Genomic DNA, 25,919 nt, shown 5'->3' with positions numbered 1-25,919 from the left:
CAGGGGGGGGCATCTGCAGAATTTCAGTCTGTTTTTTTTTTTTTAATTGGTATTACCGCCCTGCTTGTGCTGTCTAGTAGAGGTTCTTGAATCACAAGAATGGCTGAACAGAGTTCCATACATTTTAGCCATTTGGGTGTCATACCACTTTTTGAACATTTCTTGGAACAAGTGTATAACAAAGACGAGTGTGTCACAGAGGACGTTGCTGTACTTACGCAACATTCTTGGCAAACCTAATGCATTGGGCAGTTTCATAAAAATATTTACAGTATATATCAAAATGGTGTATTGTCAGGAATCTGCAGTATTGCACTGTGCTCACCTTCTTCACATTCTCTGTATTCAGGTGTTGGACTCTCGCTCCCTCAGGACAGATTCCGTTATTGGAGAATTTCGGGTAAGTTTGTATCTACATGTGGCTGTGGATTTAGAGGGCACATTTGAAAAGGTTAAATGTGCTCAAGCAGTGTTCTGAACAAATGTACCTTTTATCTGGAATTCTTCCCGAATAACAGTGCACTTCCCAGTATGTGAGTGTGCCTAGGCACTTTCTCTGACTACATGCTCATATCTGTATAGCTGCAGTGTGAGATCTAAGGCACTGCTGCCTCTGATGGGTAGCCTCAGGAGATATGGAGGGAGATTGAGTGATGTCATTACTGTGCTGCTCACTGTTTTCCTTACTAGAGGCTCTTATATGAGGAAGCAAAGTCCTGCCTCCACCAACATGGCTGCCTCTACACAGAGTCACAGTGCAGAACAAGGCGTGATCATTCAGTAGTGGTGAAAGATCAGCAGCAAGGAGATCACAGCCAATAATGGTGACTAGCTTCTTTCCATTTATTGGCCACTTATTAGGCACAAATAGGTAGATTAACACACATTGGCCTAACTTTAGGGCGGCCTAGCCTAGCCTGTTTAGGCTACACCGCTGTAAATTAACTAGGCTAGTAGTGATTTTCAAACCACTTACCTGCTAATCTACGGCGGAATAGCCACAAACGGGTGGGCGTAAGGGCGCCTAATTCAAATGACTTGGAGGGGGGCGTGTTGTATGGAAATGAGGCTTGACCTCACGTTTTTTGATGTTTTTTTACACTGCACATGTGCCGGGCGCCTACATTTCCCAGGGCGCATTGCGACTAAGTACGCCGTACGGGCCTATTGATTTAGACGTGGACGTAAATGACGTAACTCCCGATTCGCGGACGACTTGCGCAAACGACGTTAATTCGAACCTCGCGGCGGGAACGGTGGCCATACTTAACATTGTTATTCCACTTCATAGGTGGAATAACTTTAGGCGGCCTATCCCTTACGGAAACTACGTAATTCGACAGCGTAGGCCTGGCGTACGTTCGTGAATCAGCGTATCCCTTCATTTACATAATCTACGCCGGCCGCAATGGAAGCGCCATCTAGTGGCCATCAGAAACATTGCAAGCTAAGATAGAACGGTGCAAGCCGGCCTATCTTAGCTTTGTTTAAGCGTATCTCTGTTTGAGCATAAGCTTAAACGCCGGCGTAGATTCTGAGTTAGGTCGGCTTATCTACTGATAAGCCGGCCTAACTCTTTGTGAATCTACCTAATATTCCGGAGTTCATTTCCTTTTTAAAGTGAACCTGACCTGTAAAAGGTTGCCACCTTTTCATCAAGCCAAACCCGGACACTTTAGCGGCGCACAGCAATTTTTTTTTTTGCAGTTTACACTATAGGGTTGTAAAAGACCTGGGACACCTTTAGGTGCCCCAAAAACAGTAGTATTGCAGCACATGTAGCGTCTTGTGACGAACAGTAGGTGTGGCCAAATTGTGTTTATAATGGAAGAAGCTTAAGGAGCGTAGGTAAATCAAACAAGGTCAGTCTGTCCCCCAGTACAGTCCCCCTAGGTCAGTCTGTCCCTCAGTACAGTCCCTCTAGGTCAGTCTGTCCCCCAGTACAGTCCCCCTAGGTCAGTCTGTCCTTCAGTACAGCCCCCCTAGGTCAGTCTGTCCTTCAGTACAGCCCCCCTAGGTCAGTCTGTCATTCAGTACAGCCCCCCTAGGTCAGTCTGTCCTTCAGTACAGTCCCCCTAGGTCAGTCTGTCCCCCAGTACAGTCCCCCTAGGTCAGTCTGTCCTTCAGTACAGTCCCCCTAGGTCAGTCTGTGCCCCAGTACAGTCCCCCTAGGTCAGTCTGTCCCCCAGTACAGTCCCCCTAGGTCAGTCTGTCCCCCAGTCAGTCTTTCCCCCAGTACAGTCCCTCTAGGTCAGTCTGTCCCCCAGTACAGTCCCCCTAGGTCAATCTGTCCCCCTAGGTCAGTCTGTCCCCCAGTACAGTCCCCCTAAGTCAGTCTGTCCCCCAGTACAGTCCCTCTGGGTCAGTCTGTCCCCCAGTACAGTCCCCCTAGGTCAGTCTGTCCCCCAGTACAGTCCCCCTTGGTCAGCCTGTCCCCCAGTATAATCCCCCCCCCAGGTCAGCCTGTTCCCCAGTATAACCCCTCAAGGTTAGTCTGTCCCGCAGTGTATCCCCCCCAAGCCAGTCTGTACCCCAGTTAAAGCTCCCCCTCCAACCAAAATAATTAAAAGCACTGAAAACTGACGAGAGGGGAGAGGGGGATAAGAGGACTGGTTCTGCATGGCTGTCACTGATGTGTCCGGGTTTTAGGTGGACTGAAACCTGAACACAGGATCTAACACCCGGACTGTCTGATATTTTTTATTTTATTTATTTTTTATGGTTGAACTAGATGGACTGTGTCTTTTTTCAACCTGACTAACTATGTAACTATGAACCACAAGGAGCTTGATATGACTTCCCTTGTCCAGAGTTCCCTTTAGTGCCCCATCTGAGGTTATTTTGTCTTTGTTATGGAGACTGGCAACCTGCTGGCCTCTTGTCCAATGGAAGTTGCTTAGTCACCAGCAAGGCACTCCTATTGGACAAGTGGCTGGCATTTCGGCAGGTTTTTTGTGGTGATATTTTAAAGAGTGTTGTAGTAACTACAGCATTGTCTCTTTTCTCCGTACAGATGGATGTTGGAATGATTTACGGAGAGCCAAGTAAGTACCGTTTTTTATTCCCAGGTATTTGGATGTCCTAGACAGGACAAAATAGCAATAAACATTGTCGGGGGTATAGAAAAGTGCAATAAATGATATTTATGCACCTGGTCACTAAAGATGATGGTAGCCATTGCACGTGTGCTTGTGTTCTGTAAATATCTGGTGATTGTTTCTTTCTGAATGACAATGTCCGCTTAGAGGTCCCATGGTAAAAATTACTTTTCTGGTGCCAACATGGCAGCATACTACCATATCCATATGTATGCTGCCTTAGATTGGCACCAGAAAAGGAAAATTACGGTAAGTATTTCATACAGTTTTTCGTTTCCTGGTGCCAAAATAGCAGCATACATGTGGTAGTATGCCGCCCTGGATTGGCACCAGAAAAGAAAAATTACGGTAAGTATTTCATACAATTTTTCGTTTCCTGGTGCCAACATAGCAGCATACATGTGGTAGTATGCCGCCTTGGATTGGCACCAGAAAAGGAAATTTACGGTAAGTATTTTATAAAATAGTTTGTTTTCCTGGTGTCAACATGGCAGCATATATGGGGTGGTATACCCACATGGATTGGCACCAGGAAAGAAAAATTACGGTAAGTATTTGATACAATTTCTCATTTCCTGCTGCCAACATGGCAGCGTACACGTGGTAGTATGCCGCCATGGATTGGCACCAGGAAAGTAAAAATTACGGTAAGTATTTTATACAATTTATCGTTTTCTTGGTGTCATCATGGCAGCATACATGTGGTGGTATACCCCCATGGATTGGCACCAGAAAAAAAATAATAACGGTAAGTATTTGATACAATTTCCCATTTCCTGGTGCCAAAATGGCAGCATAGATGTGGTGGTATGCCGCCATGGATTGGCATTTGACTGGCTCATATAGAAGCCTCAAGCCACTTCTATAGCCTATCTTTTTAATGATACACAACAATCCACATCCAACCATTGGTTTCAAGCTGTTCCAGAGTCGGCCAGACATCATGGTCATTGCTTCCAGTTCACTGCATCTGTATGACTTGTCGAATGACACAATATCCTGATCTCTGTCTTTTTCACTGAATATTATTGTTCCTTCCCCCCATATTTACATTGGTTGTCTCTGCTCCAGAACTTTGGACAACCACTCCAAGCCAAGGCTGAGAATACACAAAGGGCTAGATTCAGTAAGAGTTACTCTGGCGTATCAGTCGATACGCCGGCGTAACTCTGAATTTACGCAGTCGTAAATTTAAGCGTGTTCTGGAAACCATATACGCTTAAATTAGGCTAAGATACGAGCGGCGTAAGTCTCTTACACCGTTGTATCTTAGGGTGCATATTTACGCTGGCCGCTAGGTGGCGCTTCTATCGTTTTCGGCGTAGAATATGCAAATGACCTAGATACGCCAATTCACAAACGTACGTGCGCCCGGCGGTATTTTTTATGTCGTTTGCGTAAGGCTTTTTCGGCGTAACGTTGCTCCTGCTTCTATGAGGCGCACGCAATGTTAAGTATGGACGTCGTTCCCGCTTCGATTCTTGAATTTTTTACGTAATTTGTGTAAGTCGTTCGCGAATAGGGCTGGACGTAATTTACGTTCACGTCGAAACCAATACGTCGTTGCGGCGTACTTGGGAGCAATGCACACTGGGATATGTACACGGACGGCGCATGCGCCGTTCGTAAAAAACGTCAATCACGTCAGGTCATCATACATTAACATAAAACACGCCCCCCCTTCCACATTTGAATTAGGCGGGCTTACGCCGGCCCATTTACGCTACGCCGCCGCAACTTACGGAGCAAGTGCTTTGTGAATAATGCACTTGCCCATCTAAGTTGCGGAGGCGTAGCGTAAATAACATACGCTACGCCCGCACAAAGATACGCTGCCCTTACTGAATCTAGCCCAAGGTTTATGTCTCTGCAGCACATTTGCTTCTTTGTGTTTTAGCCCCATAAAACTGCAGAAAGTACAGAAATAAATACTGATTGATCTTTTGGCCCAGAATTTCAATGTACTCCTAATTTTCTGTTGTTGTCTGACAGCCCAGTGCTTCTGCTACACTCAGGTCCAAAAGGGTTGTTAGACCTACCTTCTGTACTAAATAGCAGCCATACCACCCAACACCCCAAGCTGAGAAGTAGGGACAGCTTTTGGTACAAAGAACTTAAAGTGGATGTAAACCCAAATTTTTTATTTCTTTTTTTTTGCTGTCACAATGTAGAGTAAAAGATTTCCTATCATCTGTGCCCAGTCTTGCTACACAGAGTTAATCCAGCTCTGAGCAATCCTCTTTTATTTTTCAGTGAGATAAAACAGACTTGCAGAGAAAAACCTAAGTCCGTTCCGCCCCCTTGCTGTGAGTGACAGGTTATTTACATATCTCATGCACTAGCTTGGAGACAGGCATTATTTTTTTATTCCCACCCCCACTCCATTTCTGAAGTCATGTGGTTACTTTTCTGGATTTTGACTGGATGTTAGTGACCATAGCAGAATTCAGTGTAAGAGGAGTGTAGAGGTGGGCGGGGAGTCTACTGACATCACGACTCCACCCTCCAGACAACAGATCCACCCCCAGAATCTGCAGTTTTTCAGTTCTTATAACAGGAGACATTTAACAGGTAAGGATATATGCAGGAGGCATCTATATCCTTATAGATCAGCACTATGGCAGTAGTTTAGAAAGGATGAGAGTGGCTTTACATCCACTTTAAAGGATATACCTGTGAACCATGAAGAATTAGTACTCAAAATTTGATTGGTTAAATCATATACATATACTGGCTTTTTATAAATACAAATGCAATAACTTTTTTATCACAGAGGAACCTTGGAAATACATTGGAACCTTGGAAATATTTTTTACAGTCTCAAGATTATAATGGCCCTTTCACACCGGCGGACAAATGGTCCGTTTTTTACAAGTCCGTTTAGCATCCGCTAACGTCCGCAAACATCCGCCTCCGCAAAGATCCGCTTTTTCGTACGGAAGAAAACCCTATTTTTCTTCCGTCTGGCAGAGAGGATCGGATGAATACGGACACACGGTCCGTATTCATCCGATTCCCCATAGGGGAGAGCGGAGGAAAGACAGGGCGGTCTCTGCACAGTGTGCGGGGACCGCCCTGTCCGCCGAACAGATCAGCGGGGATTTACGGATGATCCCCGCTGAGCAGACAGACACACACGGGGCGGATCAATACGGATCCGCTCCGTGTGAAAGAGCCCTAAGTCGTACATCTCATGATACATTAGTGTGCTCATTTGCTTGTAGAGACTTTTAAATAAAAAAAATATTTACAGAATTATCGTGAAAATAGACAAATATAAATAATGACCAGAAAAGAAACACAGATGGTGAGATTTGTAGTAACCCCTTACATTGGTGTTCAATGTAGAAGTGACCCCTTGCATTGTTTTTCAGTGTAGAAGTGACCCCTTACATTGGTTTTCAGTGTAGAAGTGACCCCTTGCATTGGTTTTCAGTGTAGAAGTGACCCCTTACATTGCTGTTCAATGTAGATGTGACCCCTTACATTGGTGTTCAATGTAGATGTGACCCCTTACATTGGTGTTCAGTGTAAGAAAGAAAGTCACCGCTCCAGGTGGGTCTACTATATGGTCATGCACTGGTACAGGATTCCAAGGGTGCTGGCGATGCACTAGGCAAGCATAAAGGTTGAATGAAGGATGGATGGCCGCACTCCAAAAACTGTACAGGTCGTCTTTTATTAAATGAACAGCAAAAGCATTACCAGATCACAGCAACAGAAACAGGGGACAGCCGACGTTTTGCACAAAATCAGTGCTTATTCAAGCCATGTTGCTGTGATCTGGTAATGCTTTTGCTGTTCATTTAATAAAATACAACCTGTACGGTTTTTGGAGTGCGGCCATCCATCCTTCATTCAACCTTTATGGTGTTCAATGTAGATGTGACCTCTTACATTGGTGTTCAATGTAGACGTGACCCCTTACATTGGTGTTCAATGTAGACGTGACCTCTTACATTGGTGTTCAATGTAGACGTGACCTCTTACATTGGTGTTCAATGTAGATGTGACCCCTTACATTGGTGTTCAATGTAGACGTGACCTCTTACATTGGTGTTCAATGTAGACGTGACCCCTTACATTGGTGTTCAATGTAGACGTGACCTCTTACATTGGTGTTCAATGTAGACGTGACCTCTTACATTAGTGTTCAATGTAGACGTGACCCCTTACATTGGTGTTCAATATAGACGTGACCTCTTACATTGGTGTTCAATGTAGACGTGACCTCTTACATTGGTGTTCAATGTAGATGTGACCCCTTACATTGGTGTTTAGTGTGGGCGTGACCCCTTACATTGGTGTTTAGTGTGGGCGTGACCCCTTACATTGGTGTTCAATGTAGACGTGACCCCTTACATTGGTGTTCAATGTAGACGTGACCTCTTACATTGGTGTTCAATGTAGACGTGACCCCTTACATTGGTGTTCAATGTAGAAGTGACCCCTTACATTGGTGTTCAATGTAGACGTGACCTCTTACATTGGTGTTCAATGTAGACGTGACCTCTTACATTGGTGTTCAATGTAGACGTGACCTCTTACATTAGTGTTCAATGTAGACGTGACCCCTTACATTGGTGTTCAATGTAGACGTGACCTCTTACATTGGTGTTCAATGTAGATGTGACCCCTTACATTGGTGTTTAGTGTGGGCGTGACCCCTTACATTGGTGTTCAATGTAGACGTGACCCCTTACATTGGTGTTCAATGTAGACGTGACCTCTTACATTGGTGTTCAATGTAGACGTGACCTCTTACATTAGTGTTCAATGTAGACGTGACCCCTTACATTGGTGTTCAATGTAGACGTGACCTCTTACATTGGTGTTCAATGTAGATGTGACCCCTTACATTGGTGTTCAGTGTGGGCGTGACCCCTTACATTGGTGTTCAATGTAGACGTGACCCCTTACATTGGTGTTCAATGTAGACGTGACCTCTTACATTGGTGTTCAATGTAGACGTGACCCCTTAGATTGGTGTTCAGTGTAGACATGACCCTTTACATTGGCATTCCTTGTAGGCAGGAAATCAATCTGCTAATGTGCTCTTCTAACGGAACCCCTAGAAAACTCTGGGGGAACCCCTAATAAACTCTGGAGGAACTCCAGGGACCCATAACCAACTCTGGAGGAACCCCAAGAACCCCTAATAAACTGGAGGAACCCCTAACAAACTCTGGAGGAACCTCTAACAAGCTCTGGAAGAACACCAGGAACCCCTTACAAACTTTGGAGGAACCCTGGTTAAAATAGGCTAATTTAGAGGTTGGATGAAAGGTTTAGTGTGGTATAACAATCTAGTAGTTACCTATTACATTTTGTTAATGTGATCTATATATCAGACCAAATAGAGAAACATCTGAAAGGGAGTGAAGGAAAGACAGATTTGGTTCTAAAAGAGTGACAGTTCCTTTAAATTAGAGAAATTGGGGGGCTATGAGCTACACTTGTTCCCTTCTCATCTCTGCCCTACTCCACTTGCATATACAGTACATATTTCCCACAGACTCTTGACTCCAAAAAGCATGTGTTCCGTCAGATATGGTGACCCGTCAGAATTGATGTTCTGTCACCGCAATCTTGCTACACCCCACACTCCTCCATAGTAATGATACACTGAGAAGGGGGCAAGCGGACATCTTGTTACACCCACCGGAGTTTTGCATTTCACAGTTATTTTTAACAGGAAACTGAGCTTATGTGCTTAAATACAGTGGGCTAGATTCAGATAGCCCGGCGTAATTTAGTGCGGGCGTAACGTATCTCCGATACGTTATGCCACCGTAAATTAGGGCGCAAGTTCCGTATTCATAAAGAACTTGCGCCCTAAGTTACGGCGGCGTAACGTATGTGGGCCGGCCTAAGCCCGCCTAATTCAAATGGGGATGATGTGGGCGTGTTTTATTTAAATTATTGTTGACCCCGCGTATTTTAAGTTTTTTACGAACGTCGCATGCGCCGTTCGTGAAAGAATCCCAGTGCACATGCTCGAAATTCTGCCGCAAAAGCTATATACCGTATTTAACGTTCTGGCAGCCTCAGAGGGGACAGGGAGGGGGCCGGAAGAGTCCTGTCAGATTACATACCGCAGAATCTCCTGTTTACTCAGTGGCCTCTGTAATAGGAAGTCCCGCCTCTTGGGCTGCCATTGGACGTCTGTTCTGTCTATCATAAGAGGCGTGACTTTGTATTAAAGAGGCCGCTGAGCAAACAGGAGATTCTCCTGTATGTGATCTATTTGCGCTCGTCCCGCCCCCTCCCTGCCCCCTCAGAAGCTGCAGATGGCCATGGATCAGGCTGCACTGATGGCAATGGTGAGGCTGCATTCAGAGGCTGCATTCATGGCAATGGTTAGGCTGCATTGATGGGCAGTGAACCTTATTTTGCTTCACAGTTCTTTATTTAAAAAAAAAAAAATACGGAAACTTCTCTCTTAAAGTGAAGGTGCGTGTTATATGCTGATAAATACGGTATATCCAAATAACACGCCCAAGCTCATCCTTAGACTCTTCACCACACACAGCCACAGAGGCAAGAGAATTCTTGTTGGGCCGTGTATTTGTTAATTTGCATTTAATTTTAATGGTTCAAAGAATTTCAGGCAAAATGGTCGGCCTTCACGTATGTTCACTTCATCAAATCCTGGCCCTCTTTGGTCACCCCTGATATAGAGGGAGAGAGGGAGGTTTGTGGTTAAAATTGTAAAAAAAATTAGACAGACACTTTACTGTGCGAATGTCAATCATTTGCACGGCCATTACTAGTCTTTGTCATAAGTTGCTTAATATGTTTACTTCTTAGATTTGTCAGCTCCATCTAGTGGCCATAATGCATTATTTTCCTGAAATACTTCAAACAGGAATATACAGCGTTATTACCACTAGATGGTGCTGATGATCATAGAAAAAAAGTGTTAGGCAAATTTACAGTGAAGCTTTAATTGACACATTTGCATAGAATTTTTTATATTTTTTTATAAATAGACCCCTTTAACAAAATGTAGAGTTCCCCTGAGACTGTACTCCTCACTGGTCCGGTAAAAGAGCACTCTAACTGAATCCTGTCCCCAGACTGTACAGATAGATAATCTGAGATTCTGACATGAGAAGCCACAAGCACAAGTTGCTAATATTGATTTCTCCCCTTCTCAGGATGAGATTTATTTTTTGATAGATGAAATATCCATTCTGATTATTGTGTGGTTAGCCAGTGGAGCCTCCATTGTAGAAGATATACAGAGGGTTTGGTTTTCCGCTTCAAGATTCCCACATGGAAGAGAAATATATTTCTAATATATTTAGAAAACAAAAGATATAGGTCACATATATTTACAATATATTGCACATACATATACATTTTTTCGAAATATATCGAAAATATATTTCTCTTCCATGTGGGTTTATAGTCAAAGCATGGGGGATACAGAGAGTTCAGCATAAGGCAAAGGCTTTCTGATTATTTTATTATTTATTTTACATACAAAAATACAATACGAGTAAACAGAACAGAAGATAAAAAGAGAAAACAGAGGGGGGTAAAAACGGTTAGAACTAAAGAACACCTCTGTCCCTAACCCAGACCCGAGGAGAAAAGGGGGGGGGGTGATGTTTGTATTCCATATTAGGGAACTAACCTAGGGTGACAATGCTGCTCCTTAATACAGTAGATACATTATAGTACAGTAAAGCCTCATACACACGATCGGATTTTCCGCGGACAAAGCATAGGACTTTTGTCTGAAGTGCGTTGGCCATGAACTTGTCTTTCATACAAACGGCAAATAATTGTGTTTTTTCAGCTCTTTATCGCCACCCTTTGGGCACCTTCTGCTAATGTTGTGTTATGTTTAGCATTACGGAGCGGAGGCTTGGGAGACCAACTGCTCTGGTGTTTTTGATGACCGGAATGCTAGCTGTGGGTAAATGATATCCTCCTGGAGTGATACAAGTGATTTTGACCACTGTGATTTGGTTCTGGTAAGCCTCCATCTTTTTTCACTGAGGTGGTGTGACGTGCTTGTCATCTGGGATCTGTAGGCTTTCTATCTCCCACTCTGATTGGCCTTCGGGGGGACCTCTCTTTTTGGATCTACATCTCTCTGGACTCTTTTATCTGGTTTTGTGTTTTCCTTCGTGGACTATATATATAAATAAGCACCATTAATTTATTTATTTACTGTGGCCCGGATTCAGAAAGGAGTTATGATGGCGTATCTCCTGATACGCCGTCGTAACTCTGAGTTGCGGGGTCGTATCTATGCGCCTGATTCATAGAATCAGTTACGCATAGATTTCCCTAAGATCCGACCGGCGTAAGTGTCTTACACCGTCGTATCTTAGGCTGCATATTTACGCCGGGCCACTAGGTGGCGCTTCCGTATATTTACGCGAGGAATATGCTAATTAGGTAGATACGCCGATTCAGAAACAAACGTTCCGCCCGGCGCATTTTTTTTACGTTGTTTACGTTCGGCTTTTTCCAGAGTAAAGTTACCCCTTCTATATGAGGGGTATCCTATGTTAAGTATGGACGTCGTTCCCACGTCGAATTTTGAAAATTTTACATAGTTTGCGTAAGTCGTTCGCGAATAGGGCTGTACGTAAGTTACTTTCACGTCTAAAGCAATGACGATTTGCGGCGTAATTTCGAGCATGCGCACTGGGATTCTTTACGCCGTTTGCGCCGTTCGTAAAATACGCGGGGTCACATGAAATTTAAATAAAACACGCCCACATCATCCAGATTTGAATTAGGCGGGCGGGCTCACATCCTCTAGACAGACTCATCGTCTGGGCTTTGGATGGCAAAAGAGGGTCATAACCATGAGGCTTAGGCCCAAGCCAGAATCCAGATCAAGGGGAAAAGGGATAAGGGACTATTTCTCTTTTTGTGAGCCCTTTTTACATAAACATTCACACCCACTCTTAACCACCTCCACTTGCCTCATATCCAATGAGATATTGCCAAGAGGTAGTCCTTCTCAATAGATTATATTACTGACCGTCTTGCTGTATTGGCCTCTAGTGGCAGCATTGCCCATGTCATCTCCTGGAGCTTGTTGATATTTTGATCTTTGTCATCAATCATCCTGGCAGCCATTGCTCTCTTTGAAGCTTGTATCACACCAGGTGGGCTGGAGCCAAGCCCTCTTGCTATGCAGATTCTGATATGCTACAAAGCTTTGAATGTAATTTGTTAACTTACAACTTAGGACCATCTGCCTGTATGAACCAGGACACGAAATCCCAGAACTATGATATTAAACCATGTTGCCTTCCAACACACACACACACACACACACACATATACATATATGTATTTTTTATTTTATTTATTTATTGTAGCTTTAAACAATAATTTTTGAGCACTTTATTAATTTTGTCATCGCACTGCATACAGTGGGGTATGCTACATACATTTATTTGACAATTGAATTTTTTTGCACTTGTAATCATTTTTGATATAGCACTACACTGTTTCAAATACGTCATCCTTGCTTAGATGAGGATAGCGAAAGTAAAAAAAAAAGTATTAATTATTAAAAATAGTTTTTTGTTTTCAGTTACATAAAAGGAGTGGGAAGAGGAGTCAGGGAAGAAGTGATTTTCATGGGTGAAGGCCCCTTTTTAATTGGAGAGGTTGAAGGAGGAAAGCCAAACTTCTCAAACAACATCACTTTACAGGAGTGTTGTGCAGAAAAGAAAGGGGGTCCTACCCGCTAACAGACAGAGGTGCCGCCCTAAGGCATACCTCCCAACATTTTCAGATGGGAATGAGGGACACCTACTAGAAAATCTATATAGGCATAGGACACGCCCCTTGCCACACACCCTTAAAGGAGAAATAATCAAAAAAAGGTTAATTAAATCCACAAGACCTTTATTTACCACTACTATGCCTTTATATTGGCTTCTAAAATGTACAAATGCAGCAATTTAGAATTGGGATGAAAGGTTTAGCACTGGAAATCACTTTTTGGAAGATAAAAAGTGCATTTTATATACAATTATATGGATCAGACCAAAATGAGGGACATATGAGGAGGAAAGAGGGACATTGCTCCAAATCAGGGACAGCCCCTCGAAATCAGGGACAGTTGGCAGCTATGCTAATGAAGCGGCTACGGTGCAGATAGAAAATAATGTAACAAGGGTGCCCTCTGCTTGTGTTCAGAGGAACAGCACTGTTAGTTGAAGTTAAAAAACTGGTGGTAATTGTTATAGGCAACCAATCAGGAGTGTCAGGCTCAATAAAAAGTGTGAATTAAATTAGTTGGTATGAGCAGGGACAGTTCAGAAATAGTTAATAAAATATCATTATACATCATCATATACGTATATTATTTCATATTTTATATAATCTAAATACTGTACATCATTATACATGCATCAAGGACAGAGAGGGCAATCTGTAACAAAGACCTAAGCGCCGAACTGTATGTTGTCTACCGGGCGCTCGGGTTCAGCACATCACGAATCTGGTGGACAGATTACTGGTAGGGGCTGGGGAAGACCCTTGATCCAGGCTAATATCATAAAGTCCAGCTAGTATAATATAAATGACAGGAAGTCAACCTCATATCAATGATGTCATTGTTCTTAGAACCTTAAATGTATTGCTCTATAGAGTCCCGCAGGAGGAATTCCCTTTCTAACCACCTTGAGGCCCACAAAAACAATGGCGATATCACATTTGAATTCTTGGGCCACACATTGGATGCCCAGGTCATATAACCTATCCTTTGTATTGCAGAACACGCTTTCCTGAAAAAGTGGCTATTGCTTTGTGACCCAGAGGACTTCTCTGCCGGGGCAAAGGGTTATCTGAAGGTCAGCCTGTTTGTGCTGGGCCCTGGGGATGATTGTCCGGTGAGTAATGTATTCATCCTGACCAGGCATTAATGATCTCTATGTATAGGGCTGGGTGTTGTGACAAGGCAAAGACACCTGGGAAGCCCCCTCAGCCATGCTGCTAAGGCCCGGGTTCAATGATATTTGACCATATGTGTATAACATCAGCTGGATCTCAAGAAGCAGACCATTTATAATGTTCCCATTGTGGTTTTTTTTTTAAACACTTCCGGACCGCCCACTGTATATATATGTCAGCACTTTTAACCACTTCAGCCCTGCACCATATTGCTGGTCAATGACCGGGCCACTTTTTGAGATTCGGCACTGCGTCGCTTTAACTGACAATTGCGCGGTCGTGCGATGCGGCTCCCAAACAAAATTGATGTCCTTTTTCCCCCACAAATAGAGCTTTCTTTTGGTGGTATTTGATCACCTCTGCGGTTTTTAGTTTTTGCGCTATAAACAAAAATAGAGCGACAATTTTGAAAAAAAATTATATTTTTATTTTTTACTTTTTGCTGTAATAAATATACCCTAAAAATATATAAAAAAAAATCATTTTTTTTCCTCAGTTTAGGCCGACACGTATTCTTCTACATATTTTTCATAAAAGAAAAATCGCAATAAGCGTTTATTGGTTGGTTTGCGCAAAAGTTATAGCGTTTACCAAATAGGGGATAGTTTTATGGCATTTTTATTAATATTTTTTTTATACTAGTAATGGCGGTGATCAGAGATTTTTATCGGTACTGCGACATTATGGCGGACACTTCGGACACTTTTGACACATTTTTGGGACCATTGGCATTTTTATAGCGATCAGTGCTATAAAAATGCATTGATTATTATAAAAATGCCACTGGCAGGAAAGGGGTTAACACTAGGGGGTGAGGAAGGGGTTATTATGTTCCCTGGGTGTATTCTAACTGAAGGGGGGTGGGACTGACTAGGGGAAATGACAGATCACTGTTAATACATTGTATGAACAGACGATAAGTAATTTCTCCCCCTGACAGGACCGGGAGCTGTGTGTTTACACACACAGCTCCCGGTTCTCGCTCTGTAACGAGCGATCGTGGGTGCCCGGCGGTGATCGCGCCCGCCGGGCACGTGCGTCGGCATCAGGGGCGAGCGGGAGAGCGCGCGCACCCCTATTGGCTGAACTGCGAGATGACGTATAGTTACATGATCTCGCGCAGCCGAGCCGACCTGCCGCCGTATAACTGCGGTGGCTGATCGGCAAGCAGTTAAGAGGGATATCTCTGTTATGGTAGCAGCTAGCTACCATAACACAGATATCCTCTTCTTCAGTGGGCGGTACAGTTTCCGATAATGTGGTGGTCTCTGCGGCGGAATCGCCACAAGTTAACCGCTGTCGGCGGCGGGAGAGGGCCCCCTGCCGCTCTCCCACGCCCTCTGCCGATTACCGGCGGAGGCGATCGGGTCCTGTCCGTGGCTGGGTATGAATAAGAGTGACGGGAAGATGGCCCCCACCCGTCTCCATACCATAGCAGGGCGGAAGCGATGTAAAGGGCCATTTTTTATTTTTATAAAATAATTTTTATTTTTTTATTGTATTTTAGTGTTAATATGAGATTTGAGTTTTTTTTTAACACCAGATCTCATATTTAAGAGGACCTGTCATGCTTTTTACTATTACAAGGGATGTTTACATTCCTTATAATAGGAATAAAAGTGACCCTATTTTTTTTAAAGAACAGTGTAACAAATTAAAATAAAAGGTACCATATATTCTTGAGTATAAGCCGAGGCACCTAATTTTACCACAAAAAACTGTGAAAACGTATTGACTCGAGTATAAGCCTAGGGTGTCCATCTGCATACCTCACTGTGCCTCACTGTGCCCATGCCTCACTGTGCCCATGCCTCACCGTGTCCATGACTAGAATGATGTTTAACATGGGAGTTAATGGAAGGGGTGCCCAGTTTTGAAAAATCGGTGCTCCCCAGCCGTAGGTCCCCCAGAAAACAAACGTTGCACATGTGTAGGAGAGAAATGGGGCTACATGTGTGCCAAGTTCCGGGTCCAGGGGACCTACGACCGGCTGGTACCGGGTCCCCAAAGTTACCGGAAAAATTACCGTTTAACATTGGAGTCTATGTAAGGGGTTCCCGGTTTTGAAAAATCGGTGCTCCCTGGCCGTAGGTCTCATGGACAACAAACTTTTTAACACTTGGGGGGAAGAGTGGGGCTGCATGTGTGCCAAGTTTGGTACCGGGTCCCCAAAGTCCGGGAGATCAGGCACAAAAAGGTGACCCGAGTATAAGCCGAGGGGGGCATTTTCAGCACAAAAAAATTTGCTGAAAAACTCGGCTTATACTCGAGTATATACGGTAAAACAAATAAGACAAGCGCGTGGGCAGAAGCGAATGCATACGTAAGCAGCGACCGCATATGAAAACGGTGTTTAAACCACACATGTGGGGTATCGCCCTAATCGGTAGAGCGAGAGCAATAATTCTAGCCCTAGACCTCCTCTGTAACTCAAAACATACAACCTGTAGAATTTTTTAAGCGTCGCCTATGGAGATTTTTTAGGGTAAAAGTTTGGCGCCATTCCACGAGCGGGCGCAATTTTGAAGCGTGACATGTTGGGTATCAATTTACTCGACGTAACATTATCTTTCACAATATAAAAAAAAAATTGGGCTAACTTTACTGTTGTCTTATTTTTTATTCAAAAAAGTGTATTTTTTCTGAAAAAAAGTGCGCTTGTAAGACGGTGTGACAAAAATTATTGCAAACGACCATCATTTTATTCTCTAGGGTGTTAGGAAAAAAATGTATGATGTTTGGGGGTTTCTAAGTCATTTTCTAGCAAAAAAAATGTTTTTATTTATAAACAACAAATCTGAAAAAGAGGCTTGGTCCTTAAAGTGGAGGTTCACCCGGAAATGTTAATTTTTAACATTAGATGGATGCTCGTTTTGTCTAGGGGATTCGGGTAGTTTTTTTAAAATCAAAGCCGTATTTCCCGTTTTAGAGATGCATCTTCTCCGCCGCTTCCGGGTATGGGCTTCGGGACTGGGCGTTTTCCTACTTGATTGACAGGCTTCCGACAGGCTTCCGACGGTCGCATCTATCGCGTCACGATTTTCCGAAAGTAGCCGAACGTCGGTGCGCAGGCGCCGTATAGAGCTGCACCGACGTTCGGCTTTTTTTGCCTACTCGTGACGCGATAGATGCGACCGTCGGAAGCCTTTCGGAAGCCTGTCAATCAAGTAGGAACGCCCAGTCCCGAAGACCATACCCGGAAGCGGCGGAGAAGATCGCTCTCTAAAACAGTAAGTACGGCTTAGATTTTAAAAAAATTACCCGATTCCCCTAGACAAAATGAGCATCAGTCTAAGGTTAAATTTTTTTTTTCGGGTGAACTCCCGCTTTAAGTGGTTAAGATACCTGCACAGAAGGCGTATTAGGATGGGGCTGTATTAGTTCTATTCTCAGTAAAGTAATGAGACTTCTTATACCTGCAGGTGGAGAAGAAGGAAACGGTAGAAGACAAGGAAGATATAGAAGGGAACTTGTTGCGTCCGGCCGGGGTGGCTCTTCGTGGGGCTCACCTGACTCTTCGGGTTTTCCGCGCAGAGGATCTGCCACAGAGTAAGCGATAGCGAGAATATGGACATGGCGGGTGGTTCATTCTCCATGGCCATTACTAACCCGTCTCTCTCTTGTGTCTCAGTGGATGACGCCGTCCTTGATAATGTCAAGCAGATCTTCGGGATGGAGAGTAACAAGAAGAACCTGGTAGACCCCTTTGTAGAAGTGAGCTTTGCTGGAAAAACTGTAAGTAAATTGAGTTGTTAAAGTGGAAGTGCACAGCATCTGAGCAGCACAAACCAAAAATAATATATATATATATATATATATATATATATATATATATTATTCTTTTATTTTCAAAAAATATATAACTGACAAACAGTACAGCATACATATAGCAGCCCTCAAAATTTCTACTCGCCTACTAGCATTTTGCGAGTGAATTTAAGCTGGTGGCGAGTGATGACAGGGATGCATGACCAATCTCCCTCCAATCTGTGCCTATACTTAGAGTCCCGATGAGATTGGCGGCCGAAGAGGAAAGGTGCATGCTCGGGAAAAGTAGTCTGGTGAGCCGCGCACAGGCAGAGCAGTACACAGGTGCTCTCCTTACAATCCTCATTAAGCCATGGGACCCAACAGTATGACCTCTCTGAGCCTGCCCCCCTCCCCCCGACCAATGTAGCTGGAGAGCAGAGAGCAGGGAGCAGGAAGTAATGAGTGAGGTGGAGGATTGCGAAAATTACCACTCCGGTGCAGCGCTCACTGAAAGTTGCCCTGACATGAGAGTGGCAGCCTTCCAGTTTGTGCAGTTTTCTTCTCCTTGTGCTCCATGTAAGTGTCCACCAGTTCAGCCTGAGCACTGTGAACAGACTGGTCTCAATGTGTGCTGTGCGCTGTCAGTGTGCGCTGTGCTATGGTGTCAATGGCTGTGCAGTTGTGTGTATCTCAGCGCTGGATTGTACTCCCTCCCGCTGTGCTGCAGCTCCTCTCTTCACTGCCAGCCTGAATAAAAGGGGGAAGTGGGGACATGCAAGTGTGGAGCCGCACACACAGGCTCCTGATGATGAGATGAATGGGGGAGAGAGGGAGAGAGAGAGAGAGAGAGAGGATGGATGGGAGTTGCAGAGGAGACAGCAAGAGAATGTCCCTCTGGTCTGCCCCCAGTGCCCTGTCCCTCTGGTCTGCCCCCAGTGCCCTGTCCCTCTGGTCTGCCCCCAGTGCCCTGTTCCATTTTGTTAAATTTTTTGTTGGTAATATTTCATTGTGTAACTTGATTCTGCATAAAACATTTAACAGTGTCATTCTTTGAGATAATCTACGAGGGCGTGTTTACAGGTGCAATTAGGCGCAGGGCAGTGTATGAATTAGGTGGGGCAACTGGTGGCGAGTAACTCTTGAGGCCTGTAAGAAGGCATAAATGGCAAGGCAGTGAAATAGGATCAAAGTATGGAGGCCGCTAGATAGGAGTTTGCATGACCAAAAACCTGTAGCAACGTACACCGTGCTACATAATATAATATAATTAACTTTTTCATAACAGTGTGGGAAGCAGAGCAGCCCAACAACCAAACGAGCCCAACCATGGGGCACACAGGGTGGTTGGTGCTCAATAGAACATCTCCGATCCGAAAAACTCATGACTAAATAATAGGGGATATATGGGAAGAGGGAGTTAGCAAAAAAAAAAAAGGGGGGGGAAACAAACACAGCAGAGGGAGGAGAAAGGTCAGAAAAAGAAGGGGGAAGAGATCAAGAAAATGAAGAGGAGCGAGGGGGAGGCATACACCCCCGACCAGGAGGTAGAGCGGACCCTGTGAGTCAGCCAGAGAGGGATGCATGCCTTGGCCAAAAATAATATTTAAAGAGAAATTGCAGTCTGCTCACATAATTTGTAATAAAGACATATTTGCCATTCAGAAGCTTCCCTCCAACCACTTTGCATATTATTTTATATATACTGTGATTCTGTACTTGCCAAATATGCTGCAGAAATCTCCCTCCACTGAGTCTGGCTGCAGCCATTTTAACTGTGGGCAGCTGAAGCTGCTGCCTGTTCACTTCCTGGATTTACACAGACACACAGAGGCACACCTTCAGCTCTGTAGCTCTCATTGTCCCTCTTATGACTCACCCCCACCCCTCCCTTCCTGGCAAACTCTCACGGTAGAACTGTGCAAGACTGGAGGAAAGGATGAAGTTCAGAAATAACACATTTAAGGGGAGTGCCAGAAATCTCTTGTTGTAGACTATACACTGAAGGGCCACTTGACCATTAGTTACGTCTGCTCCTTAATATAAATATTCCAGGTGCCGGTCATTTGGCTACAAATCTTTACATAAAGCACCCAGACATGGTCAGGAGATGCAAGGGACTTTGGGCCAGATTCACGTAGCCCGGGCGCAACGTAACTTAAACGATTTAAGTTACACCGCCGCAAATTTCCCAAGTTAGTGCCCGATCCAAAAAGCACTTACCTGGAAATTTGCGGCGGTGTATCCTAAATCCGTCCGGCGCAAGGCAGGCCCAATCGAATGGGGCGAGTCCCATTTAAATTAGGCGCGCTCCCGCGCCGGACGTACTGCGCATGCTCCGTCGGGTAATTTACCCGACGTGCATTGCGCTAAATGACGTCGCACCGACGTCATTTGCTTAGACGTTAACGTAAATGGCGTCCAGCGCCATTCACGGACGTCTTACGCAAACGACGTTGATTTTTAAATTTCGACGTGGGAACGACGGCCATACTTAACATGGCTTAAGAGAACTAGGGCTCAGCCCTAGTTTTACGCGGCGTAACTCGACGGAAACGACGTAGAGATGGATCGACGGGCCGTTCAGACGTTCGGGGATCGCCGTAAGTATTCATTTGCATATTCTACGCCGGCCGCAATGGCCTCGCCACCTAGCGGCCGGCCTAGAATTGCATCCTTAAGATCCGACAGTGTAATTCAATTACACCTGTCGGATCTTAGGGCTATCTATGCGTAACTGATTCTATGAATCAGTCGCATAGTTAGAAACAGAGATACGACGGCGTATCAGTAGATACGCCGTCGTATCTCGTTTGTGAATCTGGCCCTTTGAGCCCAGGTTCACATTGAAGCGATTTGGCATACAATTTGACATGTCCAATCTATTGCCGGCAATAGAGCCAGCAAAATTGGATTCCCAAAAGTAGTTCCAGTGGTACTTTTGGTGACTTCCTTCGGGGGGGGGGGGGGGGGTAGTATGGCTTAACAGAAAATCCACCACTGCCCAAATCATAAATCTCTCTATTGCTATTACTGCACGTTGGACTCTATTGCCTTTCATGACATAACTACAATAACAATTCTTAGCACAAGATGGCGCGGTTGCCTTTTATTATCCCTCACCAGTTAGCAGTGTGATCTATAACTGATATGTTTTTTTATCTGCTGCTACGGCTATAGTTACAACACTGATTGATTGGATGTGTTATAATGGACTCCATTCATTAAAGAATATCGCATACATTTTTTGGTACTGAAAATGTCAATTCTCTTTACGTGTTATTTACTTCAAAAACCAAAATGCTCAGTAAATACCGCATAAAACAGCGTTAAAGTCAATTTATTACAGGAAATAAATGCAAGTAGTCTGTACCTTTTTGGGTCAGTTGTCCTTAATCAGTGGCGACCGGAGGAATTTTTTTTGGGGGGGGGGGGGCAAACAGTATGCCACCCCCAACCCCCCCCCTGTCGGTCGGTCAGTTGGTATCACTTACTCCATCACCGGCGGCGGGCCTCCCATTCTCCTGCTCTCCACAGGTCATCACAGCGGCGGCGGCGGCTTCCGTTTTCTCCCTCCTCCTCCGCGGCCAATTTTGAGTCTTCTCGTTTTGGGCCAATCGGAAAACAGGTCTCAGAACCCGCTTCTGATTGGCCGGATTGATGATCAGTGTTTCAACAGCGAATATTCATTCACTGTTGTAACCCACCCGGGTGGGCTCCGGTCTCATTCTCTGCGACCTGAGCTCACCCGATTTTGAAGCATATTAGAGCCTCTGGCCTGGATTCAAATAGGAGTTACGACGGCGTATCTCCGGATACGCCGTCGTAACTCTAAGTTGCGGGGTCGTATCTATGCGACTGATTCATAGAATCAGTTACGCATAGATTTCCCTAAGATCCGACCGGCGTAAGTCTCTTACACCGTCGTATCTTAGGCTGCATATTTACGCTGGCCGCTAGGTGGCGCTTCCATAGATTTGTGCGAGGAATATGCAAATTAGGTAGATGCGCCGATTCAGAAACGTACGTCCGCCAGGCGCATTTTTTTATGTCATTTACGTTAGGCTTAAAGTTACCCCTGCTATATGAGGCGTATCCTATGTTAAGTATGGACGTCGGGCCAGCGTCGAATTTTCCGTGGATTACGTCGTTTGCGTGAGTAGTTCGCGAATAGGGCTGTGCATAATTTATGTTCACGTCGAAAGCATTGGCGATTTGTGGCGTAATTTCGAGCATGCGCACTGGGATTCTTTCACAGACGGCGCATGCGCCGTTCGTAAAAAAACGGCAAATACGTGGGGTCACAATTAATTTTGATAAAACACACGCACATCATCCACATTTGAATTCCGCGGGCTTACGCCGGACCACATACGTTACGCCGCCTTAACTTAGGGCGCAAGTTCTTTCTGAATACGGAACTTGAGCCCTAATTTACGGCGGCGTAACGTATCTGAGATACGTTACGCCCGCCGATAGATACACTATTGTATCTGAATCCGGGCCCTTGGCTCTAATCAGGCTTTAAAAAAATAAAACCCTGGCCGCTGTATTTCATGCACCCAGTGCCCCGAACAGGGGAGGGCCGCGGCGGGCATGGATAGATTCATGACTTAAAGAAAGGAAGGGTCTATAATTTTTATCAGAGACCAACCAAAAATCCAGAACAAACACATGATACAAATGTTATACACTGAGTTGCAGTTCAGTAAGTAAAAAAAGTATTTGATCCCCAAGAAAAACATAACTTAGTAGTTGGTTGAGAAACCCTTGTTGGCAATCAATGGGTCACAGGAGTGCAAATGAATTTTTCACTCCTGTGACCCTTAGGAGACGCCCAGCCTAAAAAGCTCAGGCTGGACTTCTCCTTTAAGGTTTCTTGGCTGTCGCTTGGCAACCAGGGGCGGACTGACAACTCATGGGGCCCCCGGGCAATAGGAGATTATGGGGCCCCCAGGCAATAGGAGATTATGGGGCCCCCAGGCAATAGGAGATTATGGGGCTCCCAGGCAATAGATTATGGGGCCACACAGTATACACACACAGTATACATACACACAGTATACACACACAGTATACATACACACAGTATACACACACACACAGTATACATACACACAGTATACACACACACACACAGTATACACACACACAGTATGCACACACACACAGTATACACACACACAGTATACACACACACAGTATACACACACAGACAGTATACATACACACAGTATACACACACACAGTATACACACACACACAGTATACATACACACAGTATACACACACACGCAGTATACACACACACAGTATACACACACACAGTACACACACACAGTATATACACACACACACACACAGTATACACACAGTACTGTATACACACACAGTATACACACACACAGTATACACACACACACACAGTATACACACACACAGTATACACACACACAGTACACACACACACACAGTATACACACACACAGTATACACACACACACAGTATACATACACACAGTATACACACACACACAGTATACACACACACAGTATACACACACACAGTACACACACACACAGTATACACACACACAGTATACACACACACAGTATACACACACACACAGTATACACACAGTACTGTATACACACACAGTATACACACACACAGTATACACACACAGTATACACACACACACAGTATACATACACACAGAATACACATACTGAAAAGGTACTGGAGAGACGGGGCAGCTATAATCTAGGGGGGGAAAAAAAGATTTTTACATGCTGTCCCTGGTTTTACTGAGGCTGGCAACCCTGATGGGGCCCCCTAGTGGCATGGGGCCCTCGGGCACTGCCCGAGAGCCCAAATGGTCAGTCCGCCCCTGTTGGCAACTCCAATTTTCCGCTCCCACCATAAATTTCTTTAAGGATTAAAGCGGGAGTTCACCCAAAAATCAACTTTCTGTCACTAGATCCAGCATACTGCTGACATCTGCAGTATGCTGGATTTTTTTTGTACTTATCATTTTAACGGTCTTTCTTCTCCGGCACCGAGCGGCGTATCCTTCCAGGTATAGGCGTTCCTAAATCAAGCACAGTTGATTGACGGGCTTGGATAGCGCGTCACACCTTCCGAAAATAGCCGACGTGGCTCTCGGCAATTTACGGCACCTGCGCAGTCAGCTCTACACGGCAGGCGCAGGCGCCATATAGCGCCGTAAGCAGCCGAAAGTCACGTCGGCTATTTCCGGATGGTGTGACGCGCTATCTAAGCCCGTCAATCAACTGCGCTTGATTTAGGAACGCCTACTCCCCGCAGGATTCCCCGCTCGGAGCCGGAGAAGAAACACTGCTAAAACGATAAGTACAAAAAAAAATAAAAAAATCAAGCATACTGCAGATGTCAGCAGTATGCTGGATCTAGTGACAGAAAGTGGATTTTTGGGTGAACCTCCGCTTTAAGGTCTTGAGACTGGATAGGCCACTCCATGACCTTAATGTGCTTCTCCTTGAGCCACTCCTTTTTTGCCTTGGCGGTATGTTTTGGGTCATTGTCTTGCTGGAAGACCCATCCACGACCCATCTTCAGTGTTCTGGCTGAGGGAAGAAGGTTCTCATCCAAGATTTTACAATACATGGCCCCGCCCATTGGCCCCTCAATGGGGCAAAGTGCAGAAACAGCCCCAAAGCAAGAATGTTTCCACCTCCATGCTTCACTGTAGGGATGGTGTTCTTAGGGTCATAGTTATCATTTCTCTTCCTCCAAACACGGCGAGTCGAGTTCAATGTTGGTCTCATCTGAGCTCAGCACTTTCTCCCAATCCTTCTCTGAATCATTTATTTGTTCACTGGCAAACTTCAGATGGGCCTGTACATGTGTCTTCTTGAGGAGGGGACATTGCGGGCCCTACAGGATTTAAATCCATGGCGGCGTATTGTATTGTGTTACGGTGCCTGTGGTCCCAACTGCCTTGAGATCATTTACAAGCTCCTCCTGTGTAGTTCTGAGCAGATCCCTCACTTTTCTCATGATCATCCTCACCCCATGAGGCAAAATCTTGCATGGAGCTCCAGACCGAGGGCGATTGTTATTTTGTATTTCTTCCATTTGCGAATACCGTATATAGTCGAGTATAAGCACATTTTTTATGCTGAAAAAAGCCCCCGTCGGCTTATGAGTGAGTGAGTAACTTGTATAGCGCAGCAAATGAGAACTTAATCGCCTCAAGGCGCTTGGCATCCAGCGTCGTACCGGTCTTTCAGAAGAGGTGGGTCTTTAGTTTTTTTCGAAATGCCCGATGGTTTTCCTCCAAGTGGATGGTCGTGAGTAGAGTATTCCAGAGCCGTGGTCCTTGGACTGAAAATCTACGATTTGTAGCGGGATTTAGGAATTTGGAGAAGGCTTTGGTTGGTTGACCGGAGCACGAGCTTGGTGACGTAGGGTTTTATTTTATCGCTTAAGTATTGGGGAGCCTTCCCCTGTATACATTTGTGGGTGAGGCAGAGCGTCTTGAATGTCATATACTCGAGTGGGGGCAGGGCCGGACTGCAGAGCTCCCCTCTCTCCCTTCCTTACACAGCGGGAGACTGTGCCCATCCATGCAGTCTCAGCAGTCAGTACCTGGATTGCACAGCGGGCATCTCCCGCTGTATCTCGGAGCTCAGTCTGAAATGTTTGGCCGCGATGTGGCAAAAGTCCCGCCCTCCTCCTAGACCAGCTTGTGTGATACACAGAACACTGCGTCTATCACACAAGCTGGTCTAGGAGGAGGGCGGGACTTTTGACACAGCGAGGACAAAAATTTCATGCTGAGCTCCGAGATACAGCAGGAGATGCCCGCTGTGCAATCCAGGTACTGACTGTTGAGACTGCATGGATGGGCACAGTCACTACTAGTGAGGCTGCAATGACGGGCACAATGATGGACATGAGACTACAATGATAGGCACAATGAGGCTGTGGTGATGGGCACAGTGATGCTACAATGATGGGCCACGGTAAGGCTGCAATGATGGGCATGGTGAGGCTGCATTGATGGGCACAGTGACACCGGTAGCCTCTGTGTTGTCCATGCCACAACGCATCCTGAAAATTTACCAGTAGTTGCTGCATTTCCCACCCTAGGC

General features: G+C 45.0%; 1 protein-coding gene across 6 annotated transcripts in view; it reads left to right on the top strand.

Moving 5' to 3' along the window:
* DYSF (dysferlin) overlaps positions 1-25,919 on the top strand; it is a 412,823-nt gene that overhangs the window by 219,611 nt on the left and 167,293 nt on the right. For all 6 annotated transcript variants that reach the window (XM_040335540.1, XM_040335536.1, XM_040335537.1 and 3 more), the window contains exons 9-13: positions 350-400; positions 3,014-3,044; positions 13,860-13,975; positions 17,459-17,585; positions 17,668-17,771. In XM_040335540.1, the coding sequence (XP_040191474.1) occupies positions 350-400; positions 3,014-3,044; positions 13,860-13,975; positions 17,459-17,585; positions 17,668-17,771 (429 nt within the window). The remainder of the gene's footprint in view (positions 1-349; positions 401-3,013; positions 3,045-13,859; positions 13,976-17,458; positions 17,586-17,667; positions 17,772-25,919) is intronic.

Source organism: Rana temporaria, chromosome 1, assembly GCF_905171775.1.
Source record: "Rana temporaria chromosome 1, aRanTem1.1, whole genome shotgun sequence".
Taxonomy (NCBI): Eukaryota; Metazoa; Chordata; class Amphibia; order Anura; family Ranidae; genus Rana; species Rana temporaria.
The sequence above is the reverse complement of the archived record's forward strand: the minus strand, read 5'-3'. Positions and strand labels throughout refer to the sequence as shown.